This window comes from Meriones unguiculatus, chromosome 14, assembly GCF_030254825.1.
Source record: "Meriones unguiculatus strain TT.TT164.6M chromosome 14, Bangor_MerUng_6.1, whole genome shotgun sequence".
Lineage (NCBI taxonomy): Eukaryota > Metazoa > Chordata > Mammalia > Rodentia > Muridae > Meriones > Meriones unguiculatus.
The window spans coordinates 39,501,144-39,527,377 of record NC_083361.1 but is presented as its reverse complement, the minus strand read 5'-3'; the positions used below and the strand labels follow the sequence as shown (position 1 = coordinate 39,527,377).

General features: G+C 41.0%; 1 protein-coding gene across 3 annotated transcripts in view; it reads right to left on the bottom strand.

Annotated features, from left to right (window-relative positions):
* The window catches only part of Nell1 (neural EGFL like 1), a 951,197-nt gene that overhangs the window by 339,984 nt on the left and 584,979 nt on the right, over window positions 1-26,234 (bottom strand). For all 3 annotated transcript variants that reach the window (XM_060367221.1, XM_060367220.1, XM_060367223.1), the window contains one exon: window positions 19,558-19,680. In XM_060367221.1, the coding sequence (XP_060223204.1) occupies window positions 19,558-19,680 (123 nt within the window). The remainder of the gene's footprint in view (window positions 1-19,557; window positions 19,681-26,234) is intronic.

Below are 26,234 nucleotides of genomic sequence, written 5' to 3'. Positions count from 1 at the left end.
CTGGATTCTAGATTGACTCACCAGGATGAAAATTCCTTGGTAGTAACTATAACACTCTTAGTCTCTGATCATCTTCTCCTATGTTCCTTGCCTGGTAGAGATGGCACCAGACTATCTCAGGAGAGGTTGGCGCTTGCTCTTGGTAAGGGAGGAATAAATATATAGGCCATTGGATTAAAATACCTCTCATTCTATGTGATGAATACATTTCTTGGTGGGTATGAGGTTGGCTAATGATGTATATACTGTAGATTTATATGCTTAGAACTCACTCAAAGAACCACCAATTGTATATTTGCCTGATGCTCTATCTAAATATGTGTTGACTTACAGAGAAGCTTCATTGGTCCTGGTGAACACTGGGCCTTAAATATTGCTGTTATTTAAAAAATTCTATGGATATGTAGGAACTAGAGAGATGACTCTGTGGTTAAGAGCACTTGCTCTTTCAGAGGGCCAAGGCTCGGTTCCTGGAACCCACAGCGTGGTTCACAAGTACCTGAACCTCCAGTTTCAAGATATCCAATGCTCTCTTATGACCTCCCTAGGCACTGGGAACATATCTTGTACACAGACAGGCAGAGTCAAAGCATGCATATACATACAATAAATAAATCTTAAAAGAAAAATGTCTGTGGCTAGGCTGTGCATGTAACTCAGATTCTGATGTGGTCTGTAACATACTGTCATCCCAGCATCATGAATACAATAGATATAATTTTATAAGAAAAACCCTTAGGTGTAATTAAACAGATTAAAATGGGCCTCTTGTTGTTTCATGATAAATCTTTGGGATATCTCATGAACCTATGACAATGCTCTGTTAAAATGTCTGCAAAATGACTCTTTGCATTTGAACCACAGTTCAGATTCCTCAGAGAAGGAGGAAAACTTGAAGACCAAAATGGAAAGGGGAATATACCATGTGGTATGCAAACCTAAGTGTTTCCCAAATGACTCCCAGGAACAGGATCTGATCAAAATGGGTTGATCAGATGACCCCTCAGCCTAGCAGGTCACCTCCAGCAGAGAGAAGCCTTATTCCATGTGCCTATGTAAGATTCATTTCTGTGTGTCACAACATGAAAAGGGCTGTCACTCAGTCTTTACTCATTAATCTCAATATTTATAACCTGCCATGTAAGAGATTGCAAGTTTTGCCCAAAGCAATACAATTTATGGCATTACCCGAATTAGAAGCATTGGTTTGTTCTTGCATGAAGGGTAACTCTTTTGAGATTGTTTGTGATTTAATTTTTATCAGCCAGAGACAAAATACTGCAACTTTCTGTCAATAATGCCAACTTTCTGTCAAGGTCAGTGGTTCTCAACTTTCCTAATTCTGCAACCCTTTAATACAGTTCCTCATGTTTGGTGACCCCAACCATAAAATTATTTCATTGCTACTTCCTAACAGTAATTTTGCTTAATTTTGTGAATATAAAATGTAAATATCTGATATGCAGGATATCTAATATGTGACTTTCAAAGGGGTTATGGCCCAAAGATTGAGAACCACTGGTCTAGGGATCAAGCTATAGCCCTTTGAATCCAACTGATTAGAAAGGAAAACTGAATCATTTTAAGGAAGAGAGAAGTAAACAAGGGAGGGGTCTTCAGGGTGTGAGAACAGTACAAAGGTATAAAATGGCCAGTGCTTTACATCCTTAAACTGGAAGTCTTTAGAAAGCATTGAAGAAAGATCAGAAAAATAGCTATAAAACACTACAAAGTTCATTCAAACAGTAAGCATATTTTAAATAAGAGTTTTCAGGAATCTATATGTTGTGATGGAAAATAACCATGTCTCAGATACAGAATGTACCAGTTTGTAGTCAAGTATGCCAATTATTCTTATATCTAAGGCTGTTTTCTCTTTGGCTTGGTAATGAGAAACTTGGCCAGCTGACTAGTCTATTCTTTGAACAAAATATATTTTACTCTAGTAAGAATATGACTCTCATTTCAATGTTCAGAATTTCTTGCTGGTTTTCTTCATAAAGAAGTCAAGATAATAGGCCAGCACTTACCAGGGTGTTCAAAATGATACAAGTTCTGTAAAAGACATTTAGTAAGATGAGGAGTGCAGATTTGAGGACCTCCCTGATGTTGAAGTCTGGTCCCATAAAGTAACACTATGGACTGATGGTGGGACCCTCATTAAGTTATCTGGCCATTAAGAAAGAGATGTCTTTCAACCCTTTGCCTCACAATACTGAGCTGTTGACATGGAATTAAGATAGTTATTACAAAAGTGTTTTACCTTTGTGCTTGTCTCTTTCACATGTACCCTTAATCGACCACTTTCTTTTACATCTTATGTAATTTGTTATAAAAACAGGAAAGGGGTTTGGGCAGCTTCTAACCAAGTGGGCAAGTTCCAAAAGCCACATTCTTCATCACTGCATCATCCTGCCTCCCTATGGACTCAGAGGTGTGCTGCATGGGTTCATGAGCAGTCAGCTCAACAAGATAAGGATGGTTATGTTTCTATACCCTATGGGCTAGTGGTATTCCATATTCCTCAGGCAAAAAAAATCTCAGAAGAAGAAGAAAAAAAAGATGCCCTTGATGAGATGACATATGTTGGAGTTGAGGTTTAAGTCCAAGAGTGTCAGATTCAAAATCTGTTTGGTTTATGATGCCTACAGATTCATCTAACAACTCAATTTCTATATACAAACTCCAAATTACCAGAGGCTACATTAATAAAGTTTTATTATCTGTAAATTCAGGAGTGATCCCAGTAAGTGTTGTCCTTGAGCATGCCAGAAAATTACCCACAAATAGCAATATGTCCTAGCCTTGGGAATGCCAAGGTTCTCTGCTGGGCAATTGCTGTAATGTGGGACAGCACAGAATGCCACTATTTAGAGTTGATAGACATTGTCCCCTTGGGCTGGCCATCATGAAAACATTTTGCCTGCTATACTATGAATTGTCATTAATGTGAAGCTGATATTGAAGTATAGCAAAAGTGTATGCTGGTGACTCATTTCCCTCCACTCCCTCTCATCTTAGTGCAGGCTTTGACGAGCACTGCTTGTTCTATTCAATATTTGATCTTGTGGTGAAATTCCATCCTCAGACAGGAAATGCTATACTATCAAAGGAATTTGATGGCCTAATCCATGGATTCTAGCCACTTGTCTGTTTAATAAATGCTTCGGTGCTGCACTTGACTGAAAGCCAGACCTGAGCTCTCAACACCAGGGCATTCACAGAGAATACCATTCCCTAATTTAAAGGCACTGTGAATCCTCATAAATCTTTATATGTCCTAACAGTACAGATTAGCAGGCATACTATGTCCTCCTGTCACTGATGGAAACTTACCCTGGATGAGTAAGAGTTCCTGTGTTGGTGACTGAGTATGTCTAGTGTGAACTGAGAAGTATCACACTTCTTCTTTCTTGGTTAAGAAAACTTAGAGAAAACATTTTCTTGAGTGTGTGGCTCATGTTACACGTCTCTTGAATGAAGCTGTTGAGACTTCACCTCTCCAACTTCAGAGCACACATGCACTTGCATGAGTGAGTGTGATGTGCCCTTGTTTTAATAGCAAAAAGCAAATTCTCTTCAAGTGAGTACATTACACCTCCTGGTCATCAGAGCTTAATACAACCCTAGAGCAAAGGAATTGTGTTCTAATCCTCCAAAACTGTCTAGGTTGGAACTATCTAGGAGGCTGAATCCAAATCATCTTCCTATGTCACCACTTCACATCTGCAAAATTACCCTACATTTTAGAGGGTGATAAAGGATTTATTTTTCATGTTTATCTGCAAAGGACAGGAAGTACTTATTTTATTAAACTTTAGTGTTCTTACAAAAAGTCTTTGTTGTTCCAAAAACAAAAGGTTTAGTTAAAATATATTTTAATAAGTGCTTGTTTCTTTCATCATATTCTTGACCAGAATCTTTAAAATTGTTACCATAAAAACTGGTGACACCAGCTTTAGGGGCACACATACTTATTAGTCCCAGGACACAAGAGCTCAGGAATTGAAAGCAGGTTTGTCTAGATAGATTCTTTTCCCATTAGTCAAATTCACAATACTAATTGATTAAAACAAAGTAAAACTGTGATCAACACAAATGAGTTGAGTGCTCCATCCAAGAATGTGATGAAAAATGATCAACACACCAGTTCTTTCTTGCAAGTCCTTTTAAGGCTTGAAAGAAGAAACAGTCAGGAAGAACAGGAAAGGAGCCACTGTTTTAGCCAATAGCTATCCATTCTGTAGTTAAACAACTTGGAATGGTACAGAGCTCTGCTGAACCTTGCATGTTACCTGAAGTTCTACTCAAGAGGTCTTTAATGATTCAGAGCTCTTCACACTACTTTCAAGTGACCTTCGGAGCATTTCCTCAGTTTACTCTAAAACCTGGAAGACCGGGAGCTTCAGCAAAACCTGAACTGCCATAATCTGACTGAGGACAGATAGAGGTAGCAACGATGTGGCTCACACAACAAGAGTGGCATTCACGCCCTGGGTATGCCAGTCTTCCTTACTTCGGGACCTACAAATTACCATCACAACGTGCCAGGTTGAATGGGCTCAGAAATCCACCCAGGCTCATTTTGTGTTTCTATGCACATGTCATAGGCGGCAAGGCTCAAGCAGAAACTATTTATGCCCACAAATAGCTATATCTTCTCTCTTCTTCATGGGCACATAAACATTCTGCTCTGATGCTAGATGTGGCATGGATAGGGTTCTGCCAACTTCAATGTGAGCCAGAGATCGGGGCTACCTTCAGGTTCTGGACCATAAGCCACTTGGGCATGACCTGCTGCCATCTCTCTCTGGGGCTGGAGAGATGCAGGTGCTGAAAACCACTGACAGGTGAGCTTTCTTGGGAAGACACTCTGCAGCCACACCTAGTGAATGAGGGCAAGCACAAGAACAGACTACTGGGCATCTGTTAGAGCACTCTCCACTATCGTTTCCCTACTGGATAAAGGCAGGTTCACACGTGCTGTCCTGCCTAACACTGTTTCACAGAGGAGCTGACAATGGAAAAAAAATGAAATGAGGTTAGATAAAAGCACCAGAAAGACACTCAGGTCCAAGTGGTTGAGTTAGAGGATGTCACATTTTCAGAATGGCATTTTACATGACAGTTAACAGGGCCTGGAAAATGCTGCCATGGCCATAGCTAACTCTACTCCAGAAGGCAAACAGAATGTACTCTGGTGAAATAAAGAAATTCATGAATATGTTTTGGATTAGATAAAGCAGAAACTTGAAGGCAGGCAAGTGTATACAGCAAGGTGAACTGGTGAGTCTTACTTACCCATCCAACTAATATTCTACTGAAGGAGAGCAGTGAGTAGGACTCCCAGATTATTTTGGAATTACATACTATTTGTAACTATTTTTCCATTTCCTTTTGCTGTATTTGGTTAAATTAATTAGTGAAGAAAAAAACAATATTTCTTAGTGTCATATTCATGTAAGAAATGAAAGACTTCTTCCTGAAGATAGTGTGATCAAGGATGAACTCAGGTCTGAATTTTTCAGTTCTCTCCCTAAGTTCAGTCTCTCTGTAGCTTGTGGTTTCTGACCCATCTGTACTCTGCATGTTATATGATTCTGAATCTGAGCCTGCCTAAATACTGTCTCATTAATCTGTCCCTAAAAAAGGACTTTGCTCTCTCTTTTATTGGACTGCACAGGCAACATCCTGTGGGGGAAGGAATGAGGAATGAGGAATACTTTACAGAAATCTTTAATCAAGTTTCCCTAGGGATTACGTTACTAACTCTAACTAACCCCACCTAGCCCAGACAGCAAACACACAGACGCTGCTACAAGCAATATCCATATGCTTCTCCCAGTATTTGTGGTGGATATTTATTTTATAAGAATGCTTTTAACAAATTTTCTGTTTCAAACATTTATTGACCACAATACAAAAACACATATGCATTACTTATGGGGCAGGGGCAGAGAAAAATACATGACTTAAGATTAAAGCTATGCATTAGCTTATAGTGTAAAAGCTGACACATGGGAGATCAAGGCAAGGAAGGTTGGCTGTCACATTGTGCTCTTAAAAGGCAGGCTAAGCAAAGAGCTGAGTACATGGCAGGATAAGAGAGTCTTTGGGGTGTAGCAAAAGTTTCCTTCTCTTTGTATGTAAGATACTTTCATAATAAATCTATCACGATGCTTTGCTGTCTGAAGAGAGACCTAAATCAAAAATAGCAGATAATAGTAAGAAGTATAAGATACAAGCAGACCCACAAACTTTACTCAGCCCCGATTCCTGACCACTTAACTCTCAGCTCCTCTGTGAAACAGTGTTAGGCAGGACGGCATGTGTGAACCTGCCTCTACCCAGTAGGGAAACGATAGTGGATAGTGCTCTAACAGATGCCCAGTAGTCTGTTCTTGTGCTTGCCATCATTCGCTAGGTGTGGCTGCTGAGTGTCTTCTCAAGAGAGCTCACCTGTCTGTGGTTTTCAGCACCTGCATCTCTCCAGCCCCAGAGAGAGAAGGCAGCAGGTCATGCCCAGGTGGTGTATGGGCCAGACCTAAAGGCAGCACCTGTCTCTGTCACACACTGAATTTGATAGAATCCTATCATGCCGTATCTAGCATCAGAGCAGAATGTGTGGATGCCTCTGCAGTAGGGGAGGGCATAGCTATCTGTGCCTCTATTAAAAGTTAAAAGATCAGCTCAGGTGTGGTGGTGCATGCCTTTAATCCCAGCACTCAGGAGTTGGAGGCAGAGGCAAAGGCAGATGGATTTCTGTGACTGCAAGGCCAGGCAATCTACACAGCAAGTTCCAGGACAGCCAGGGCTTTGTAGAATGATCTTGTCAAAAACAAACAAACACAAGGGGTAATAGATCTTTTAGAGCAAAACTTGCCTTAAACATGGGGGGAGGGGAAGCAGTATTTTCACTCTATACACAACCTCACCTAGTAAGGCTGTATCAGTGGCAGCTCCTCTATAATCATCCATCCCTGGCTGCTTCCCTGAGGGTTATTTTCATTAATATGTTGAGTGTGGAGAGCAAGTATGTGCATGTGAGCGTGGGTATTATTACACAGTTAGAAAGAGAACAGACATCCTGAAGCTAGAGTCACAGATGACTATGAGCCATGTAATATTGGTGCTAGAGCTGAACTCAGGTCTGCAAAAGCAGCATGTGCTCTTAAGCACTGAGTGACTTCCCCAGCTCCAGTCACAGAGTAATTTGAATATTTTGTCAAGAATTGCTCTGCGCCACACATCACAGTGCGGCACTGAACGTAGAGACTGACTATGGCATCTCTTAGTAAAGATGCCCCCGGGAGTCTTTCGGTCCATTGAAAATTGTTACTTAAGAAAAAATGTCTGGTCCTGATGGTTCAATAGAAAGTCAATGCTTAGTTGCCTGTTTTAAAATAAAATGGACTGAAGGGTATTTATATTGCCCCGCTAATTTTGTGAGTCACTTAGGCCGTGACGGGTAGAGAACAAACACCTGTGAAATCCACCAGTGCCACCTCAGCTCTGGAAAGAATCAGCACTTGTCAACATGTCTTATTTCCACACCCTCTGAGAGTCAAGCTAGCTTAGCATGCTTTCTTTAAGCCTCAGGGGACTCAGTCACTGTCTACCAGACTGTAAGCTTTAAATGGTAAGTACTGACATCGCTAAGCGAGGAACTGTGATTTCAGTATATCCAAGAGACTCTTCCCCCCTCCCTCCATTGGAAAAGCAGTAGAAGGAAAGACACGTTAAAGGACCAGAAAAAAAAAAAAACTACAAGATCTACCTTAACAAACCAAGAAGTACAACCAATGGAGGAGGTTTTTGTCACTGAAGTCTATTTCTGTCCCCTTGGCTCTGTCAATTCCCTCTTTCCAGTTTGGGGTGGCAGCATAGCTTTCCATGGGCCACAGCCCTTTATGAAACTTCCAGGCATATATGTCTCTCAGTACTCAAGAATGAGAAAATCAGTTCTATTTGCTAGTTACAGATACATTTTCAAAGGATGTGTGGCTGAAATAATAGGCATAATAACCTTCTCTGGGCTTAGAGGCTTTTCCTTCTCTCAGAGTTAAGTCAGTGTTATAAAACACATCCTCTTTTAGCACCATAAAAAGTTACTCACAGCGTTTGTTGGTAAGCATGTGTCCAGCAGGAAGTTTGCCCAACACAGTTTAACTTGCTCCAGCACTTATTCCCATCACCAACAATTCACGTCCACAAGCAACGGTGTGCAGACAGGAACAGGGCCTCTCACCCCATTAAAATGGAGCAGTCACAGAATAGCTGCTTCAGCATTCATTATCTCCCCCAGGAAATGCATATACTGCCTTGTAAAGGAGCACCTACCTGGCAAGCTCACAACCAGGACACAATTCTCACAAATTGTGAGAGAGTGAGGCCTCACAAAAAAAGATCCTTTGTCCCATCTTAGATGAGTATTTAGTTCTATGCTGCCTGCTCTGGCAAAGGCCGTATTTTCTTTGGAATTCTTTAATCTCAAGAAAGAAGGGCTATGGATTTTAGTGTGTTTATCCTGTATTGTATGGCTAATAGCCACTTATCAGTGAGTACATACTATGTGTGTCTTTCTGCTTCTGAGTTACCTCACACAGGATGATCTTTTCTAGTCCTATCCATTTGCCTGCAAATTTCATGATTTTTTGTTTGTTTGTTTGTTTTTAACTACTGAGTAGTATTCCATTGTGTAAATGGACCACACTTTCTGTATCCATTCTTCCGTTGAGGGACATCTGGGTTGTTTCCAGATTCTGGCTATTAGGAATAAAGCTGCTGAGAACATGGTTGAGCAAATGTCCTTGTTGTATACTTGAGCATATTTTAGTTATATGCCCAGGAGTTGCATAGCTGGATTTTGAGGAAGCACTATTCCTAATTTTCCGAGAAAGCAACAGATTGATTTCCAAAGTGATTTTACAAGTTTACATTCCCACCAGCAATAAGGACCATGTATGGAGAGGACCTAGATCCCCTGCTCAGATGTAGCCCACTGGCAGCTCAATCTCCATCGGGGTTCCCTAGTAAAGAGAGCAGTCTCTAGCATGAACTCTGTTGCCTGCTCTTTGATCACCTACCCCTGGCAAGGCAGCCATACTGGGCCACAGAGAAAGAGGATCCCAACAGTCCCGATGAGACCTGATAGGCTAGGATGAGATAGTAGCGGGGAAAGACCTCTCCTATCAGTGGACGAGAGAATGGACATAGTGGGGAAAGGAGAGGGAGGGTGGGACCCAAAGGAGATGAGGAAGGGTGCTACAGACAGGATACAAACAAATAAGTTGTAATTAATAATAATAATAATAATAATAATAGATCATAGAAAAAGAAAGAAGGGGAGTGGTTACTTTTTGGCTTTCCATTTCCTGCTAGAACTTGGAGGAGGCTTTTCCTCTCACCAAATCTCATTCCGCCTTTCTCCCAGACTGGCCCTCATTGCTGCAGCTACTCATTTCTCAAAGCACCTCTTCTTCTCAGTGATTTCAGCATCAACCCTCACTCTCCACTATTCAATCTGTGAGAAAATAGAAGTTACTGGATATGATCCTTGCAATCACATCTGTAGTTTTCAAAATTCTAGCTGTAATTCTTTCTAGTGCATTCAGCAGTGGGGAGATGATTGTGATTTGAGCTATGACAGAGGTCTTTAGTGGTAAGAAATGACTGTATTGTGGATAAAGGACAGATGACAGGTTTGTTGATGAGGTTGTATAAAACATGAACACCAGAAACCAAAGAAAATATTTAGGCTTCTGTTCTTAAGCAATCTGCTGAGAGATGACCCTACTGCCCAGGTAGGGAAAGGCTTAGCAGAAGAAATGAAGAATGTTTACTTTCATTTTTATTTCTGTGGTGTGGTTACTCACAGACAACTGCTGTCTGAAAATGTAACATGGACAATTTCAATAATAATTCATAAATATCAACTGGTGTGGCATGCTGGGTAGCTAGCATGATGAGAAAAGGCATGGACTGCTCTATCTTGTCATGGAATATGAGCCACACTTTTGTCCAGTGTGTCCCTGCTGTATGTGCTGCCTGCTCATTAACCCAGGAAAATATTATATTTGATATATATTCCAATACATGTGCATAAATGTGGTCTTAGCTACGTTTTCAGGCATTCACTGATGATCTTGAGCATATGCCCAATGAACAAAGGGCACTACCGTGCCTGTAAGAGATTCGGGTAGTTGGTTCAAGTAGCTGACTCTGGAGACTTAGGGAAGAGTTTGGAAGTGGAGGTGAAAATTAATGCTTATCAGAAAATAAATGATGTTTAAGCCTTTGTATTTGAACATGGTTACTGAGGAAAAGAAGAGGAGAGAGGAAATGATGAAAGACTAGACAGAAAGAATTACCAAAGAAACCAGAGTATTCCCTGAAATAGGAAGAAGCTGAGAATTGTGAGTTTCTGGGGAGGGGTGAGGTGAACAATTAAAAGGGGTTGGTGATTACACATGCTACAGGAAGTTGAGCTATAATTGAAACAAAACCTAACCATTTACCAGTGCCTAGCTGGTAATAATACATAGCTCACAGTGCCTGTAGTAACTATTTACTGAATTATTTAAATGCTAGCCTCCATTTATAAACTGATTATAACAGGAAAATTTTTTTCACGGCAGAATCAAAAGTAGGATTCTAAAAAGACGGGGCCTAAATTGCAAAGATACACAGAACAATTTAACAGAGTCACTAAGCTTAGTAGAAGAAGGGACTATTTTGTAGGCAAGAAAGAACAATATTCAGCCTAGAGGTTTATTCAGCGAAGTGAGTTCCCAAAGATGTCTGCTAAGCTATAGCATTAGGGGGAAAATGTGTGGTTGGTCCTTGCTGCCTTCACATAGTATCAGATCCTATTTTCCCTGTGATGATCTACATTCAGGAACAATTCACCCATCACACTACAAGAGCTGAAGAAGTGACAACACATGCTGGAGAGGTTGTAGAGAAAGGGAAACCCTCCTCCATTGCTGATGGGAATGTAAACTTGTACAACCACTTTGGAAATCAATCTGACACTTTCTTAGACAATTAGGAATAGCTCTTCCTCAAGATCCAGCTATACCACTCTTAGGTATATATCCAAAAGATGCTCAAGTACTCAACAATGACATCTGCTCAACCATGTTTGTAGCAGCTTTATTTGTAGTAGCCAGAACCTGGAAACAACTCAGATGCTGCTCAGTTGAGGAATGGATACAGTAATTGTGGTGCATTTACACAATGTACTCATCAATTAAAAACAAGGAAATAAAGAAATTTGAAGGCAAATGGTGGGATCTAGAAAAGATAATCCTGAGTGAGGAATCCCAGAAGCAGAAAGACACACATGGTATATACTCACCTATTCGTGGATACTAGACCTATAAGATAGGATAAGCATACTAAAATCTGTACACCTAAAGAAGCTAAAGCAGAAGGAAGACCTGGGGTAAGATGATCAATCCTTACTTAGAAAGACAAATGGGATGGACATTGAAGTAGGAAGAAACAGGAAACAAGAAACAGGACAGGAGTCTACTATAGAGGGCCTCTGAAAGACACTACCTAGCAGTATATCAAAGCAGATGTTGAGACTCTTAACGAAACTTTGGGCAGAGTGCAAGGAATCTTATGAAAGAAGGGGGAGTTAGTAAGACCTGGAGGTGACAAGAGCTCCACAAGGACCAAATAGATCTGGGCACAGGGGTCTTTTGTGAGACTGATTCTCCAATCAAGGACAATATATGGCTATAACCTAGAACCCCTGCTCAGATGTAGCCCATGGCAGTTCAGTATCCAAGTCGGTTCCCTAGTAAAGGGAAGAGGGGCTATCTCTGAAATGAACTCAGTGGCTGGTTCTTTGACCTCCCCCCACCGAGGGAGGAGAAGCCTTGCCAGGCCACAGAGGAGGACATTGCAGCCAGTCCTAATAAGCTAGGGTCAGATGGAAGGGGAGAAGGACCTCCCCTATCAGTGGACTTAGAGAGGGACAAGGAGGAGATGAAGGAGGGAGGGTGAGATTGGGAGGCAATTATGAAGGAGACTACAGATGGGATACAAAGTAAATAAACTGTAATTAATATAAAAAATAAAAATGTAAATAAAAAAAGAACCAAGCTGACATTGGTTATGTGATTCAGCCCATTGCAACCACTTGGTATGTAAACATTGTGCATCGGGTCTCATGACAGTGAAAGGCTGAGTGTGAACTAGCAAGTTTAACTAGGCAACAATACATTAAAAATACATCAGAAGTGAGAAGGGATTTATCCTGACTCAGGAGATCAAGGAAAAATGGCCCTTGAGCAGCACTGAGGAGGGTGAACAGAGTATTACTGGGAAGAGGAGGATGAGAGAGGATATTCTAGATCATGAAGAAATTCCCAGGGGAGAACAACACATGAAACAATCTTCTTTTGTTTGTTTTTATTTTTTAATAAATGTCCATTTATTTTTAATTTTTTATTTATCACAATTTATTCGCTTTTTATCTTACCTGTAGCCCCCTCCCTCATCCTTTCCCAATCCCGTGCTCCCTCCCTCTTCTCCCATGCCCCTCTCCAAGTCCACTGATAGGGGAGGTCCTCCTCCCCTTCCATCTGACCCTAGCCTATCATGTCTCATCAGGACTGGCTGCATTGTCTTCTTCTGTGGCCTGGCAAAGCTGACCCCCAAAAACCAGTTTGTGACCTTCAAAGAGGAAATAATTAGATCACTAAAAGAAAAAAAAAGAAGAAAGAAACAGAGGAACGTTCAAACAAACAGGTAAAGGAATTGAAGGTAAGACAGGAAAATACAGTAAGACAGGTGAAGGAAATCAAAATGGTTCAAGATGTGATGATAGAATTGAAAAAAATTAAAGAAAACACAGAGGAAATCATGGAGAAGAAGAACTTAGGGAAGAAAACAGGAACTACAGAGGTAAGCATAACCAACAGACTATAAGAGATAGATGAAAGGATCTCAGGTGTGGAAGATACAATGGAAGAAATCTATGTATCCATCAAAAAAATGTTAAATCTAAAAAATTCTTGACACAAACATAAAACCTTATTGACTGGATAGGAATGGTTGGTGGAACCTCCAGCATGGCTGTGGAGTAAGAGGAGAGATTATATACTCAGAGATGAGGCCCAAATTGTCCAGACTTTGCTAAGTTTCACAGGGCAAAAGGTTCTGTTAGATCTTAGGCTTTCTTAAAAAAAAGGGAGGGGGTTTAGGAAGAAAAATGGAGAAATGGAGATAGAGATGGAGAAAAAAAAGGATTTTTAGGAAGAAAAATGGAGTGGATAAAGATGGCTGGATAGACAGACAGATTAATGTTCTGCAAACCACTTCTCAGGTTTGTGCATGCTTAAGCATGTCTGGTTCTGCATGTTCCTCACACATAATTTTCTGCCACTGTGTTCAAGTTCATGTCCTGTGTTTGCATGCCCTCTGACTACGTGAGCTTAATTGAGCTGAAGTTTTCTTCATTCACATATACATCAGCTTTGTCTTTGTGCAATTGACTTATAGTCGGGGGGAGGCTTTCGGGGGGGTTTAAGACATGGTTTTTCTGTGTAGCTTTGACTGTCTTGGACTCCCTTTGTAGACCAGGCTGGCCTCGAACACAAAGAAACCTGCATGCCTCTGCCTCCCTGAGAGCTTGGATTACAGGTGTGTGGCACCATGCCCAGCTACAGTCAAAAAAATTAATAGTTAATGTTGTTGAGAGTCATTCCTTACAGTAACTTAAGCTGCCCAAGAATGTCCATATGCAGCTAAGATAATTCTTAAACAGTAATAAAAGGGGATCTTAACCTCCATACATACAAGATTTTGGATTGCCTACACAGGGATAAGGTGGAGCAAAACTCGAGGGAATGACTAACCAATCACTGATTCAGCTTGAGACTCATGACATGAAAGGGAGCCCACCCCTGACACTGCTAGTTCTATTATACTTGCAGACAGGAGCCTAGCATAATCATCGTCAGAGAGGCTTCACCCAATAACTGATGGAAACAGATGCAGAGACCCACAGCTAACCATTAGGCAGAGCTTGAGGAATGCTTCAGAAAAAGTGTGTAGGGGGGAGGATTTTAGGAGCCAGAGAGGTCAAGGACACCATAAGAAAACCTACCGAATTTACTAAACTAAACCCACAGAGTCCACAAAGATGGAACTGGGAGCATTCATGGGACTGGCCGAGGCCCTTTGCACATATGGTATAGTTGTGTAGCATGCTAGTTAGGACTCTTAACATCTAAAGCAAGAGTTATCTATGACTCTGTTGCTTGCATTTGGGATCCTTTCCTCTTACTGGGCTGCCTCATCCAGCCTCAGTGGGAGAAGATGTGCCTACTCTTATTAAAACTTGATATGCCAAGGCTGGTTAATATCCATGGGAGGCCTCCTCTTTCCTGAAGAGAAATGGAAGAGAAGTGAATGGGAGGGAGAAGTGATAGGGGAAAGGATTGGGAGGAAAGTAGGGAGGGGAAGCTACAATCATAATGAGAGAGAGAGAGAGAGAGAGAGAGAGAGAGAGAGAGAGAGAGAGAGATAAGACTTTAGGGGTCTCTAATTGTTACAAGCATATCCCATGGGAGCTAGAGAGGTGGTTCAGCAAATGAGAGCACTTGCTGTTCTTGCTGAGGAGTTGGGTTCAGTTCCTAGCACTGATATCAGTGGCTATAAGAACCTGTAACCCCAATTACAGGAAATATGACACTCCCTCTTTCTTCTGCAGACAACCCACAAATATTGGGTATTCATACAGACAAGCAGGCACACAAACATATACAAAAATAAAATAAACAAATTTAAAGAGAATATTCCATGTTTGTTTCAAGACTTCACCTCACTGACTTGAGTGTGATCCTTGTTACCCCTAATCTGCTTGCTTTCTGCCTTTAAAAGCCAGTCAGAACTTGTATAATCCCTTCATAATCCTTCCTAAACTGTTAGAAAAGTGCTATAAGTGAAGATGCACATACCATCTTGATCTGTTTTACAAATGGGCTGGTCTTTAGCTCGGTCAAGCCCTTCTATCTTATCTGTCAATCTTTTTCACTGCCTTTCTCCTCAGCATTCTATCTGCAAACCCAACAGCAGAATTTCAGAAGGAAGCCTTCCCAAGTTTTTCCTCATTACATTAAGAACATTTTAGAACTGTCTAGAATGCTGTAAGCACCTTTGCCAAAGGCTTCACATTTCTGTTGCTATTTGCTTCAAAATCTTCAAATTTCATCATCTCTGATTCACAGCCTGGCAGTTCATCAATTTTATTATTTTCAGTGATAACTTGCTGTAACAACTTACTATTCTGTTCCCTCTCCCCCTCTCCCTTCCTCTCAGCCTGTGAGGTGCTGAAATCATCCCTGTACCTGCAAGATGTCTGCTTTCCTTAGGATATCTGCTAACTCAAGATGTCAGTGGCATTTTGAGCATGAGTTGTCACATTAACCTTTCTACGCCAGCCCTTCCCTGGCTTTCTCTTTCTGATATCCTGGCATACAGTGTATGCAGCCTCCCATCTAACAGATATTTCTAGGAAGTAGCTCTTCCATGCAAGTACTCTCTGCAAAGTGCTCATAATAGTCACCTCCGAGAACTACCAGATTCTTAGAAGTCTTAGAAGAAAGACTCACTTATATGCTTGAAATTTATACAGTGACCCTACCTACAGCTTTTCTTTGAAGCCAGCCTCCCATTAGCAGCCCAGGCTGCACACTGGTTTGCGTAACTATTTCAGGGACCAGTGATTTCTCAGATGAGGATAAAGCTTGGGTGACCCCCTAATTCTTGTGACCCTAGACAAACTTGCTTTCTTATAGTGTCCCGCAGATACCTAAGTGAATATTCCATTAGAAAGGCGTATTTGGATAATGTTCCCTCATGAGGAAACTTCTGAGGAACACAATGCACGTCCCTTTTGCTAATCATTGTTGCAGACACATTAAGCCATGGTGTGCAGGAAGCAGATGAACAAAGAGGTGTGGTACCTGGTGGCACAGGCAGAGGTAGTGTTCAGAGAGCTTCTTGGACACGAAGAAAAAAAATGATTACCAACCCTCAGGCATCAGGAGGGTAACCCAGGACTGGGACAGTAACCAGATATGTCTGTATCTCCATATTTATAGAATCACTAAAGTGTCCCCTGGGATACCTGAAAATAAACCCCTGGAAGGAGAAGATTAATTAATTCACTTCTATAGACAAATGAAGAGTATTGATAGATACCGCAAAGGTATCGCAGCCTATCAGTTCCTGAAATTACGGGAAAGTTTTAGCAAGTGCTCCCGCTAGCCTTCGGGTATTCTTCAGAGAGACGACCAGGATACAGAGGTGATAATAGGAGTCTGCACTTAGCCCCTCAGCTCTGATTTCCATGTAAACCATTATGTATTTTATAGAAGACTCCTAACATATATATCAGAAAACTGGTGAGAGGGCAGGCACAAACATCTGTCCACATCTTAGTGGTCAGGAGTATGAAAAAGTGAAGGAGAGGTGCTGACACATCATCTGAGCTGCGCTGGGCAATCTCACCTGGCCTCTTGACTGACTTTCACGGTCCTCTGTGAATGCCAGTGAGTTAGAGAGACAATGTGGCCATGTTGGACCTACGCCTCCCACTTCTGTCTCACCTCTGCACTAGGGATCCGTGTGCCCACAGGGTCACCCATTCTGGGTTTTCCTGCTGCCCAAGGAGCTAGAGGAAGCTTCCCATTGGCAGTTCAGCTTCCATGTGCTTGATCTTTACCTTCTTTTCAGTTGGTACCGGGTGGGGGGGGCAGACCTACCATTTCTAGTCTCTTCTCAAACCACAACAGTTCTCAAAATTAGTCAGTGAGTTAACAGTTTTCATAACATATCTGCTGCAAAGTCAGCTTGAAGAGAATGACCACATCAAGTTCCCTGATCAAACCTGCCTCCTGAGACAAACAGAATCCCAGTTTGTAGTGAGAGATAAGAACAAAGATCCAAACCACAAGAGAAACCACAAGTACAGGTGATCCTAGTACTATATCCCATGGAGCAGTTATCCCCAATCCCAGGCTCCTTTCTGCCCTTAGGTTCTGTGACATTCCTGGAAAACCTATTTTTTGTTTCAATTAATTCTAGTTCATACCACATAGGACCAACTTCACATATGCATCACCTAGAAGAGCTCCACACTCAGGGTCTGGCATTCTATAATCACCACTGCCAAGTTCCTAACTTCACACACATGAATTTGTTCCACATAGGGACCAATAAGACCCAAAATGGGTGTGCCCCTGGACACACTGATTCTTAGTACAGACATGAAGAATGAGCAAGGCCACATGTGTTCAATGTGCCTGTGTACCCTCCCGTTTTCCAGCTCTGGGATAAGACAAGAGGCTGGGTTGGATGCCCTTAAAATCTTTAGTTCAAATGTAGTCCCTCCAGATTCCTCCCTGCCTCTCATCTTACCAAAATAGCTTAAAGGCTTCTGCTAGCAGACAGTGAAAGGGTTGGGATTGAGCATACATGCTGTGCTATTTCCAGAATAAGAATGACGGCACTCTCCTAGGTGCTGGATGTCAAGAACACAGGGCATGATGCAGACATCCAGGGAACTGCAGCAGAGATCATCACATCTTTGAGTATCTGGTCTGCTGTGGATTTAGTATATGAATTCTCAGGAAGAGGGAATGCTTGATTAGAGTTCTCTGCCTCAAGCAAGGTCAGGATGTGAGAACCATACACATATGAGGATGCCATACTTCAGAAAAGACACACAACTGTCCTATGTGTCATCAGTCACACAGAGTCTGTCTCCATGCCCCAGGAAGCAACACTGAATGGTCAGTTTTCAGCACCAAGGAGAATAAATATTTGGGTGCCTTTAAGGAGCAAGATTTGCCTGCTTTTGTAAAGGCAGTCCAAAATTCCATTTGGCTCTGGGCTCTGCAAATCACAGCCTGTTGCTCGCAAGCAAAGGAATACTAAAGCATACACAAGCCTAGCACAAGGTTCAATATTTTCATAATTCTTATGAGCCTCTTTTGTATGAGCCAATGCTGCTTTGTAAATTGTACCACTTGGATTGGAAGCATTTGTTTAAATCGTTTTCATTTTTAAATGATGAATCCTCTGGGGCCCTGTCTTAACACTGTTTTTTTTTTTTGTTTGTTTGTTTTTTTTTTTTTTTTTTTTTTTTTTTTTGTGTGTGTGTGTGTGTGTCCAAACATAAAATTCACAATTGCTGTGTAGTCACAAAATAAATGCCAATATTATCAGCCACTGAGACAAGAATGCTTTCCAGGATAACCAGATTTTATCCAGCTAATGACAGATAAGAAAGAAGGCTTAGTCTATCAGCTACATATTGACAACTGCTTAGTTAAAGCCTGATTTCCATTTCAACACTAATGCCTGGCTGGCAAGGCAGATAAACACTCTCCCACTCAGAATCTTAACCCTTGGGTCAGGCTATGCTAATCTCATTTGGAACTGTCTGTAAGCATCTTGTCCATTTAACCCTGAATTCCAAGGTATTTAGCAACATGTACTGCTTGGCTTGCATTGCTTCAGTCTGTTTATCAAATATGTGAGCAAAATTTATTATAAAAGTTATACATTGTGATTATAACTATCTTTGCTTTCTGCTTTCTTTTTAGTTTCTAGTTAGGGGAGGAAGAGGTGGAGGAAGGGAAGATGAGAAAGAGGGAAGTGGTGTTATCTTTCCTCTTTGGTTGATTGTGCTGACTATAGTTGATGAAAGGCTCTCGTATGCCAGGCACATCCTCTTCCTAGACATTGAGCTGTGGATATAGGGCCACTTGTTTGCCACTGAGGGATTATACTCTCCTGACAAGGCAAATAACACAAACACAAAGGTGTAACATATAGAGTCCAGTCAGGCTCTTTATGAAAAGCAAATGAGCACGGTTTGGGCTTGGGAACACTAGGGGTACGCCAGGGATATGTGGACATCAGAGTAGAGGCATAAGGGAGGTGACCTCTATGAAGGCTGAGAGGATGGCCATGTTCAAGGACTGGCAGGAACCATGTGCTTCTGTAGAAAAAAAATGTGTGTGGCTAGTGAGTGGCCAATAGGGATAAACCAGGGGCGAGGCCCCTCATTCTCATAAGACTGAAAGAAGGCCATGAAGATGAGCACAAATATACACAAAGACAGAGCACCAGAGCACCAGCTGAGCTCTAACCAGCATTTCTAAATATTAAGTTTCTCAGCCAAGCAGATGCCCTAAACGTGAGCAAGACTAGTACCCTCTTCTTCCTCTGAGCATAGCTCACCTGGACCCAAATTCACACAAGAATTGGATCTTCCATCGCTAGTTCCAATTTCCTCTAAGAGACAAAGCTGGAGGGCTAAATCTATATGTGGAACTGTACCAGACCCATAGCCACAGCCCCAGAGCTGCCAATGCTTTTCTTCCATTTACAGTGCCCTGGCCAGCAGACAGATTGGAAGCAGGGACCAGCTGTGTTCAGTTACCACAGTGACAGCAGGAGTCTCCGTCATAAACATCACAAACCCAGGTGGGCAGCAGGTGGAGGTGCCCCACAATGCAGAAAGCCTACCTCTGCAGATGGTGCCATTTCCCACATAGCCAGGCTGGCAGGTGCAGCTGTGTCCCTGGACTGTGTTGGTGCAGATGGCATTTTTGTCACAGTTGTGCTGTCCACTGCCACAATCATCGTGCTCTGCAGGGTGGGAGAGAAGGAGAGGAGATGTCTTTATAAGAGTAGAAACAGCTAAACTGAGGAAGTATGCTGGAACTCACCAACAAGAATGGCAGTGACTAGCCAGTCAGTGTGAATCAGGCCTTTGATTCTAGCACTTGGGAGAAGGACTGAGGAAAGAGGATGTCAAGTTTGAGGCAAGCCTGGGATATATAAGGACTTCCTCTTTGGATCTACTGTCTTTGTCCTAGAGAAGCCAGGGAACCTATCATATGTTGATACTTAAGTTTTAGGGAATGATCATCAATCTGTACTGGAGAATTTCCTTTGTGACCAGCTCTCATGATTCTAAAAATGATTCTAAACAGCCTGGACATGCAATACCAGGCTCCAGTAACACTCTTTGACCCAGATCATGGCAACCAAAGATCTTTTCAAAGATTACTAAGTTCATACATGAGAAGTGCAGCACAGCCACTCCTGGACAAACAGAGTCTCAGTGTAGGGTGCAGCAACTGGGTGACACCATAAATTGATTGACAAGACTAGTGGTTTCTTGCCTGAAATGGAATATCATAACCCGTTTTTACAGTTGCAAACATTCAAGTGCATCAAGGACAAGACAGGCCAAGCCCAGAAAACCCACTGTCTGTAGTATGCATTGTCTCTCCCCTCTCTCTTTCCTCCCTTCCTCCTTCATTCCCCTCTTTTTACTTGTTCCCTTGCTTTTCTTTTGAGACATAGTCTTGTTTATACAGAGAGAGCATATCCAAAGAAGAAGGCCCAGCTAACAAAGCCTGCCAAAGAGCATTTGCCAACAAGCACTTCCAAAGGATAACACGGGGCCTATTGTGAGTTGAAAAGGGCATGGCATTCAGGACTCTGATGAGTCCTTTCACAGGGCTAATTCTCCAAGTTACTCATTATTAGAGGCCTCTAATAATGAGCAAGGAGTTATATGATACTGAAGCACCTGGGGTAAAAGCAACTCAGGAAGAAGACTGAGCTAGCCACACTACAGTGTAACTGTAATGCCCAAGTTTGAGACCAGCTCTCATAAGTAACTACTCTCCCCTCACACAGCCCAGAGGTATAGTTGTGAAAATGGCTACTCTATAAATAAGCAATATAAAAAAGTATATGCCCTTTACTTCTCTCACAATCTGCTATTATCAATAACTTCTTAAACATTGCAGGAAAGGAGTCAAGTGAAGTTATTAAAATCATAAAAGGTTGTAATCAAGAGAGTAAACTCCAGCTAGGAAGTCCAAAGAATAGCACTAGTTAGAATAAAAAATTTTTAAAATCCAATATACTTTGTAAAGTGAAGTGCTAAATTGATGTAATAATCATTGAAATGTTTTTCTTTGTTAATTTCTTGTTTTAAATTTCCTAACAAGACCTTCACCATGAGAAAGGTTAAATCTCACAAAAGCTAGAGTTTACATAGATAAGTATCGGGTTCATTGGATACTTAATATTTTCCAAAGAGAATACCTCTTGAGGCATAAAGACCAATCAGAAATATCAGAAAGGAGTGAGAAGAGAGGGTGAAATTTAGAAGGAAAGACTTCTAGCCTGAGCAAAAACAATCTCTAGCATGCTTCAGAATAGGATAAGCCCATAGATGTCCAATGCTGATTACACACTGCCAACCATCTAGGATATGTAGACACAACATGAGATGACACTCAGAACATCAAGGTAAAGATACAGACTCTAGGATTTACACTCTCCTATGTAAATTAATTACATAAATAATTATTGTAGTCTATGCGGTAATATTAAGATCAGTAGACATTGCCTCTGCTCATGTGAACACTTTGTGCTGACCAGACACCAATCACAGCTAAAACAAGCACCTAAGAGAAGTGAAACAGGGTTAAGTAGGTGAATATACTTCTTCCAGCTGCCAGGACATATGTAGAGCAAACACTGCTTTGCTAATGGTATCAGGACAATTGGCATAACTCTGAATTATTTGGACAAGCACCCGTGATCATGCTAAGAGGAACACACATAACCTGGAATGAGAATTCATGACAGAAAAGTCATTTCATCTACAGGAGGGAATATGCTTCGTGCAGGAACATATAAACTTGCCTTTCAAGAATAGGGATAGTTTTCTAAGCTAGAGTTTCCTACAAATTCTCAAAACAAAAGAATAGTGTGTGAGAGGTGGGAGTCATCAAATATTTCAAAGTCAAGTCCATCCTTGACTACTGCTCCTGTCACTCAGGATCCGAGAGGACAATTCTCTTGTGCAATGAGCTAATACCATTGCATTCCTGGCAATAGAACTTTGTTCCTGTTCTATGTAGGTTTATCATATCGCTTTTCTGACTCAAAATACTCCCCTCCCATGTGGTCAGAATAAATATAGCGATGCCTAGCTTTAAATAACACTTCAAACTCACATTTTTAAAATCCTTTTCATGGAAGAAGTCAAAGTAGTGCTATTCACAGATGACATGATAGTATACATAAGTGACCCCAAAAACTCTACCAGAGAACTCCTTCAACTGATAAACGCCTTCAGCAAAGTGAATGAATTTAATATTAACTCAAAAAATTAGTAGCCCTCCTGTATATAAAAGACAAAAGGGCTGAAAAAGAAATTAGGGAAAAAACACCCTTTATAATAGCCACAAATAATATAAAGTACCTTGCTGTGACTCTAACCAAGCACGTGAAAGACACATATGAAAAAACCTTCAAGTCTCTGAAGGAAGAAATTGAAGAAGATATCAGAAAACAGAAAGATCTCCCATGCTCATGGATCAGTAAGATTAATATAGTAAAAGTGGCTATAAAAGCAATGTACAGATTTAATGCAATTCCCATCAAAATACCAAAACAATTCTTTACAGAACTTGAAACAACAATTCTCCATTTTACATGGAAAAACAAAAAAGCAAACCCAGAATTGCTAAAACAATCCTGTACAATAACAGATTTTTCTGGAGGTATCTCCATCCCTGATCTCATGCTGTATTATAGAGCAACAGTAATAAAAACTACATGGTACTGGCATAGAAACAGAATGGTGGATCAATGGAATAAAATACAAGACCCAGAAATAAAACTGCACACCTATGGATACTTGATTTTTGACAAAGAAGCCAAAAACAATACAATGGAAAAAAGTAGCATATTTAACAAATGGTGCTGGTCTAATTGGATATCTACATGTAGAAAAATGCAAACAGATACACACTTATCACTCTACATAAAACTAAAGTCTAAGTAGATAAAAGACTTCAACATAAAACCCGACACACTAAACCTGTTAAAAGAGCCTAGAACTCATTGGCACAGGAGACAACTTCCTGAACAGAACACCAACAGCACAGGCTCTAAGATCAACAATCAATAAATGGGACCCCATGAAACTGCAAAACTTTTGTAAAGCAAAGGACACTATTGTTAGAACAAAAGGACAGCCCACAGATTGGGAAAGGATCTTCACCAACACTATAATTGACAGAGGGCTGATATCCAGAATATATAAAGAACTTAAGAAGTTAAACAGCAACAAACCAAGCAACCAATTAAAAACTGGGGTATAGAGCTAAACAGAGAATTCTCAATAGAGGAATATCGAATGGCAGAGAAACACTTAAAGAAATGCACAACGTCCTTAGTTATCATGAAAATGGAATTCAAAAAGACCCTGAGATTTCACCTTATACCCATCAGAATGGCTAAGATCAAAAAATCAAGTGACAATACATGCTGGATAGGATGTGGAGAAAGGGGAACTCCCCTCCATTGCTGGTGGAAATGTAAACTTGTACAACCACTTTGGAAATCAATTTGTCACTTTCTCAGAAGATTAGGAATAGTGCTACCTCAAGATCCAGCTACAACACTCCTAGGGATATATCCAAAATATGTTCAACCATACAACTAGGACATTTGTTCAACCATGTTCATAGAAGCTCTATTCCTAATAGGCAGAACCTGGAAACAACCTAGATGTCCCTCAACGGAGGAATGGTTTCAAAAATTATGGTTCATTTACAAAATGGAACACTACTCAACTATTAAAAATAAGGAAATCAGGAAATTTTCAGGCAAATGGTGGAAACTTGAAAATATCATCTTGAGTGAGGTAACCCATAAACAGAAAGACACACATGGTATATACTCACTTATAAGTGGTTATTAGACATATGATACAGGATAGACATACTTAAATCTATACTCCGAAAGAAGCTAAACAACAAGGAAGACCCCAGGGAAGATGCTCAATCTTCATTCAGAAGGGCAAACATGATAGCCATTAAAAACAGAAGACAAGGAACAGGACGGGAGCCTATAACAGCCCTCTGAATGACTCTACTGTTTGAGTTATCAAAGCAGAGGCTGAGACTCATCCAAACTTTGGGCAGAACACATGAAATTTTATGAAAGAAGGAGGAGACAGAAAGACCTCGAGGGGACAGCAGCTCCAAAAGGAAATCAGCAGAGCCAAAAAGAACTAAGCCCTAAGGTCCCTGAAGAGAATGATATCCCAACCAAGAACAATGCAGGGAGAATTCCTAAAACCCCTGCTCAGATTTAGCCCATAGACTCAGTCTCCAAGTGAGGTCCCTAGTAAGGGGAGCAGGGGCTTTCTCTGGCATGAACTCAGTGGCAGGCTCTCTGATCTTCTTCCCCTTCAGGGGTATAGCCTTGCCAGGCCACAGAGGAAGACAATGCAAGCAGTCCTGATGAGACCTGATAGGCGAGGGTCAAATAGAAGGGGAGGAGGTCCTCCCCTATCAGTGGACTAGGGAAGGGGCACAGGGGGAGAAGAGTGAGGGATAGTGGGATTGGGAGAAGACAAGTGAGGGGCCACAGCCAGGATACAAATACAATAAATTATAATATATGATAATAGAAAATAAATTTAAAAATCCTTTCATATCTGCTCTCTTAGACCATGTGAATTTCACTTAGTGTGTAGTTTATTGTATTCCACTGTAGAAACAACTATGCAATACTGCATTGTGATATTTTCACATTTTGTCACCAATACCAATTAACTTTGAAGAAACCCATATCATATTCAGGGGACATTTTGAAGTCCTCTCTTTATCTACCAACATTTAGATAACGGTATTGAACCAAGGGAAATCTAAACACTGAACTACATTTCACTTAATTCACCAAACAACCAGGAAATTTTTTCTCATTTTATAATGAAGTGATTTTTAAAAATACATTAAACAATCTACCAAGCATCAAAATATGAGTGAGTGGGGGTTCAGATTTGAGAATATTCATACCAGGTGAACCATTCCAACACTGAGCAGAGATTGGAAGCCATCTGGGTATTGCCAGAGTAAAAGCATGACAAGTGAAAGTGGCCTCATTTTGCAAAAGATAAAACAAGCATCTTCTGTAAGTCTCCTGGATTCCCAGGGTTCTCCTAATACTTCCAGAAAGTCTGGCTCTGTCCCAAAGGCTTTTTGTGAAGCTCCCCCATCTCATTATCTGAAGTCTCAGCAAAGTCTACAAACAACTGGACCTTTAAAAATGTATCTGACAAACCGGTCACAGTGGCACACACTAGTAATTCCAGCACTTGCGAAGATAGAGGCAGGCAGATCTCTGAGTTCCAGGCATGCCTGGTCTACAAAGTGAGTCCAGGACAGTCAAAGCTATACAGAGAAACTGTCTAGGAAAAAAATATCTATCTGATGGAGAGAAACAAGTAATACACGATTTCCTTCTAAAAATATCAAGTTGCCTTTCCAAATGCTGTAAATAATGCCAAAGCTTACACCATATGTAAGCATTTATGAGAGGTAATAAGATACAAGGTGAAGAAAAATTGATTCCAGAATCAGGCACCGAAGGCTGAAGATCGTGGGTTTGATAGTTTCTAGCTATGTCCATTTTAATAGCTTATTCAGTCTCTATGTATCTCATTTACTAATAGTAAAATGTCAAGCAACAGGACCTATCTCCTGAGACAGTGCTGAAAGCTAACTCGGTGAATTTAAGTCAAACACAACATACTGCTGCTAGTCTGTGCTCTGAGTGAGGTATTTCCCTATCACTGTTACCGGCACAGTATTTCTACTGTCACTCATAATGTTTCATCAACTTTTGAACTCACTTATTAGATGGTAGATAAAATTAATAAAATGTTCTCTTTCCTTTAGTACTCACAACCTGGGCTCAAGCAAAGTGCTCCCTGTCCAACGATAGCAGAAGAAACAGCCAGGGAGTTGTTACTTGTTTTTTGATGGCTTCTTTTATCTTGATGCTTTATAATAACTCATCTCCCAAAAGTATAGATTTCTCCTTCTGACAGCCCCCAGGATAATCCCATTTCATTTCCACCACCAAGCTGCTCACACAACACTGCTCCTCTCGCTTAAGCCTCAGTACACCTTCCTAACAGCCCTGCTCCCCCTCCCCCACTGCTTCATTCTTCACATGGCATGTACCGAAATCTTCTGGAAAATAAAATCTGATTATCCTACCATTGCTGCTTAAAAACAAACAAACAAAAAGCCAACCACCTCCTCGCTGTTCTTAAGTAGACAGATTTTAAAACTCATTGGGCACAGCATGGTGCT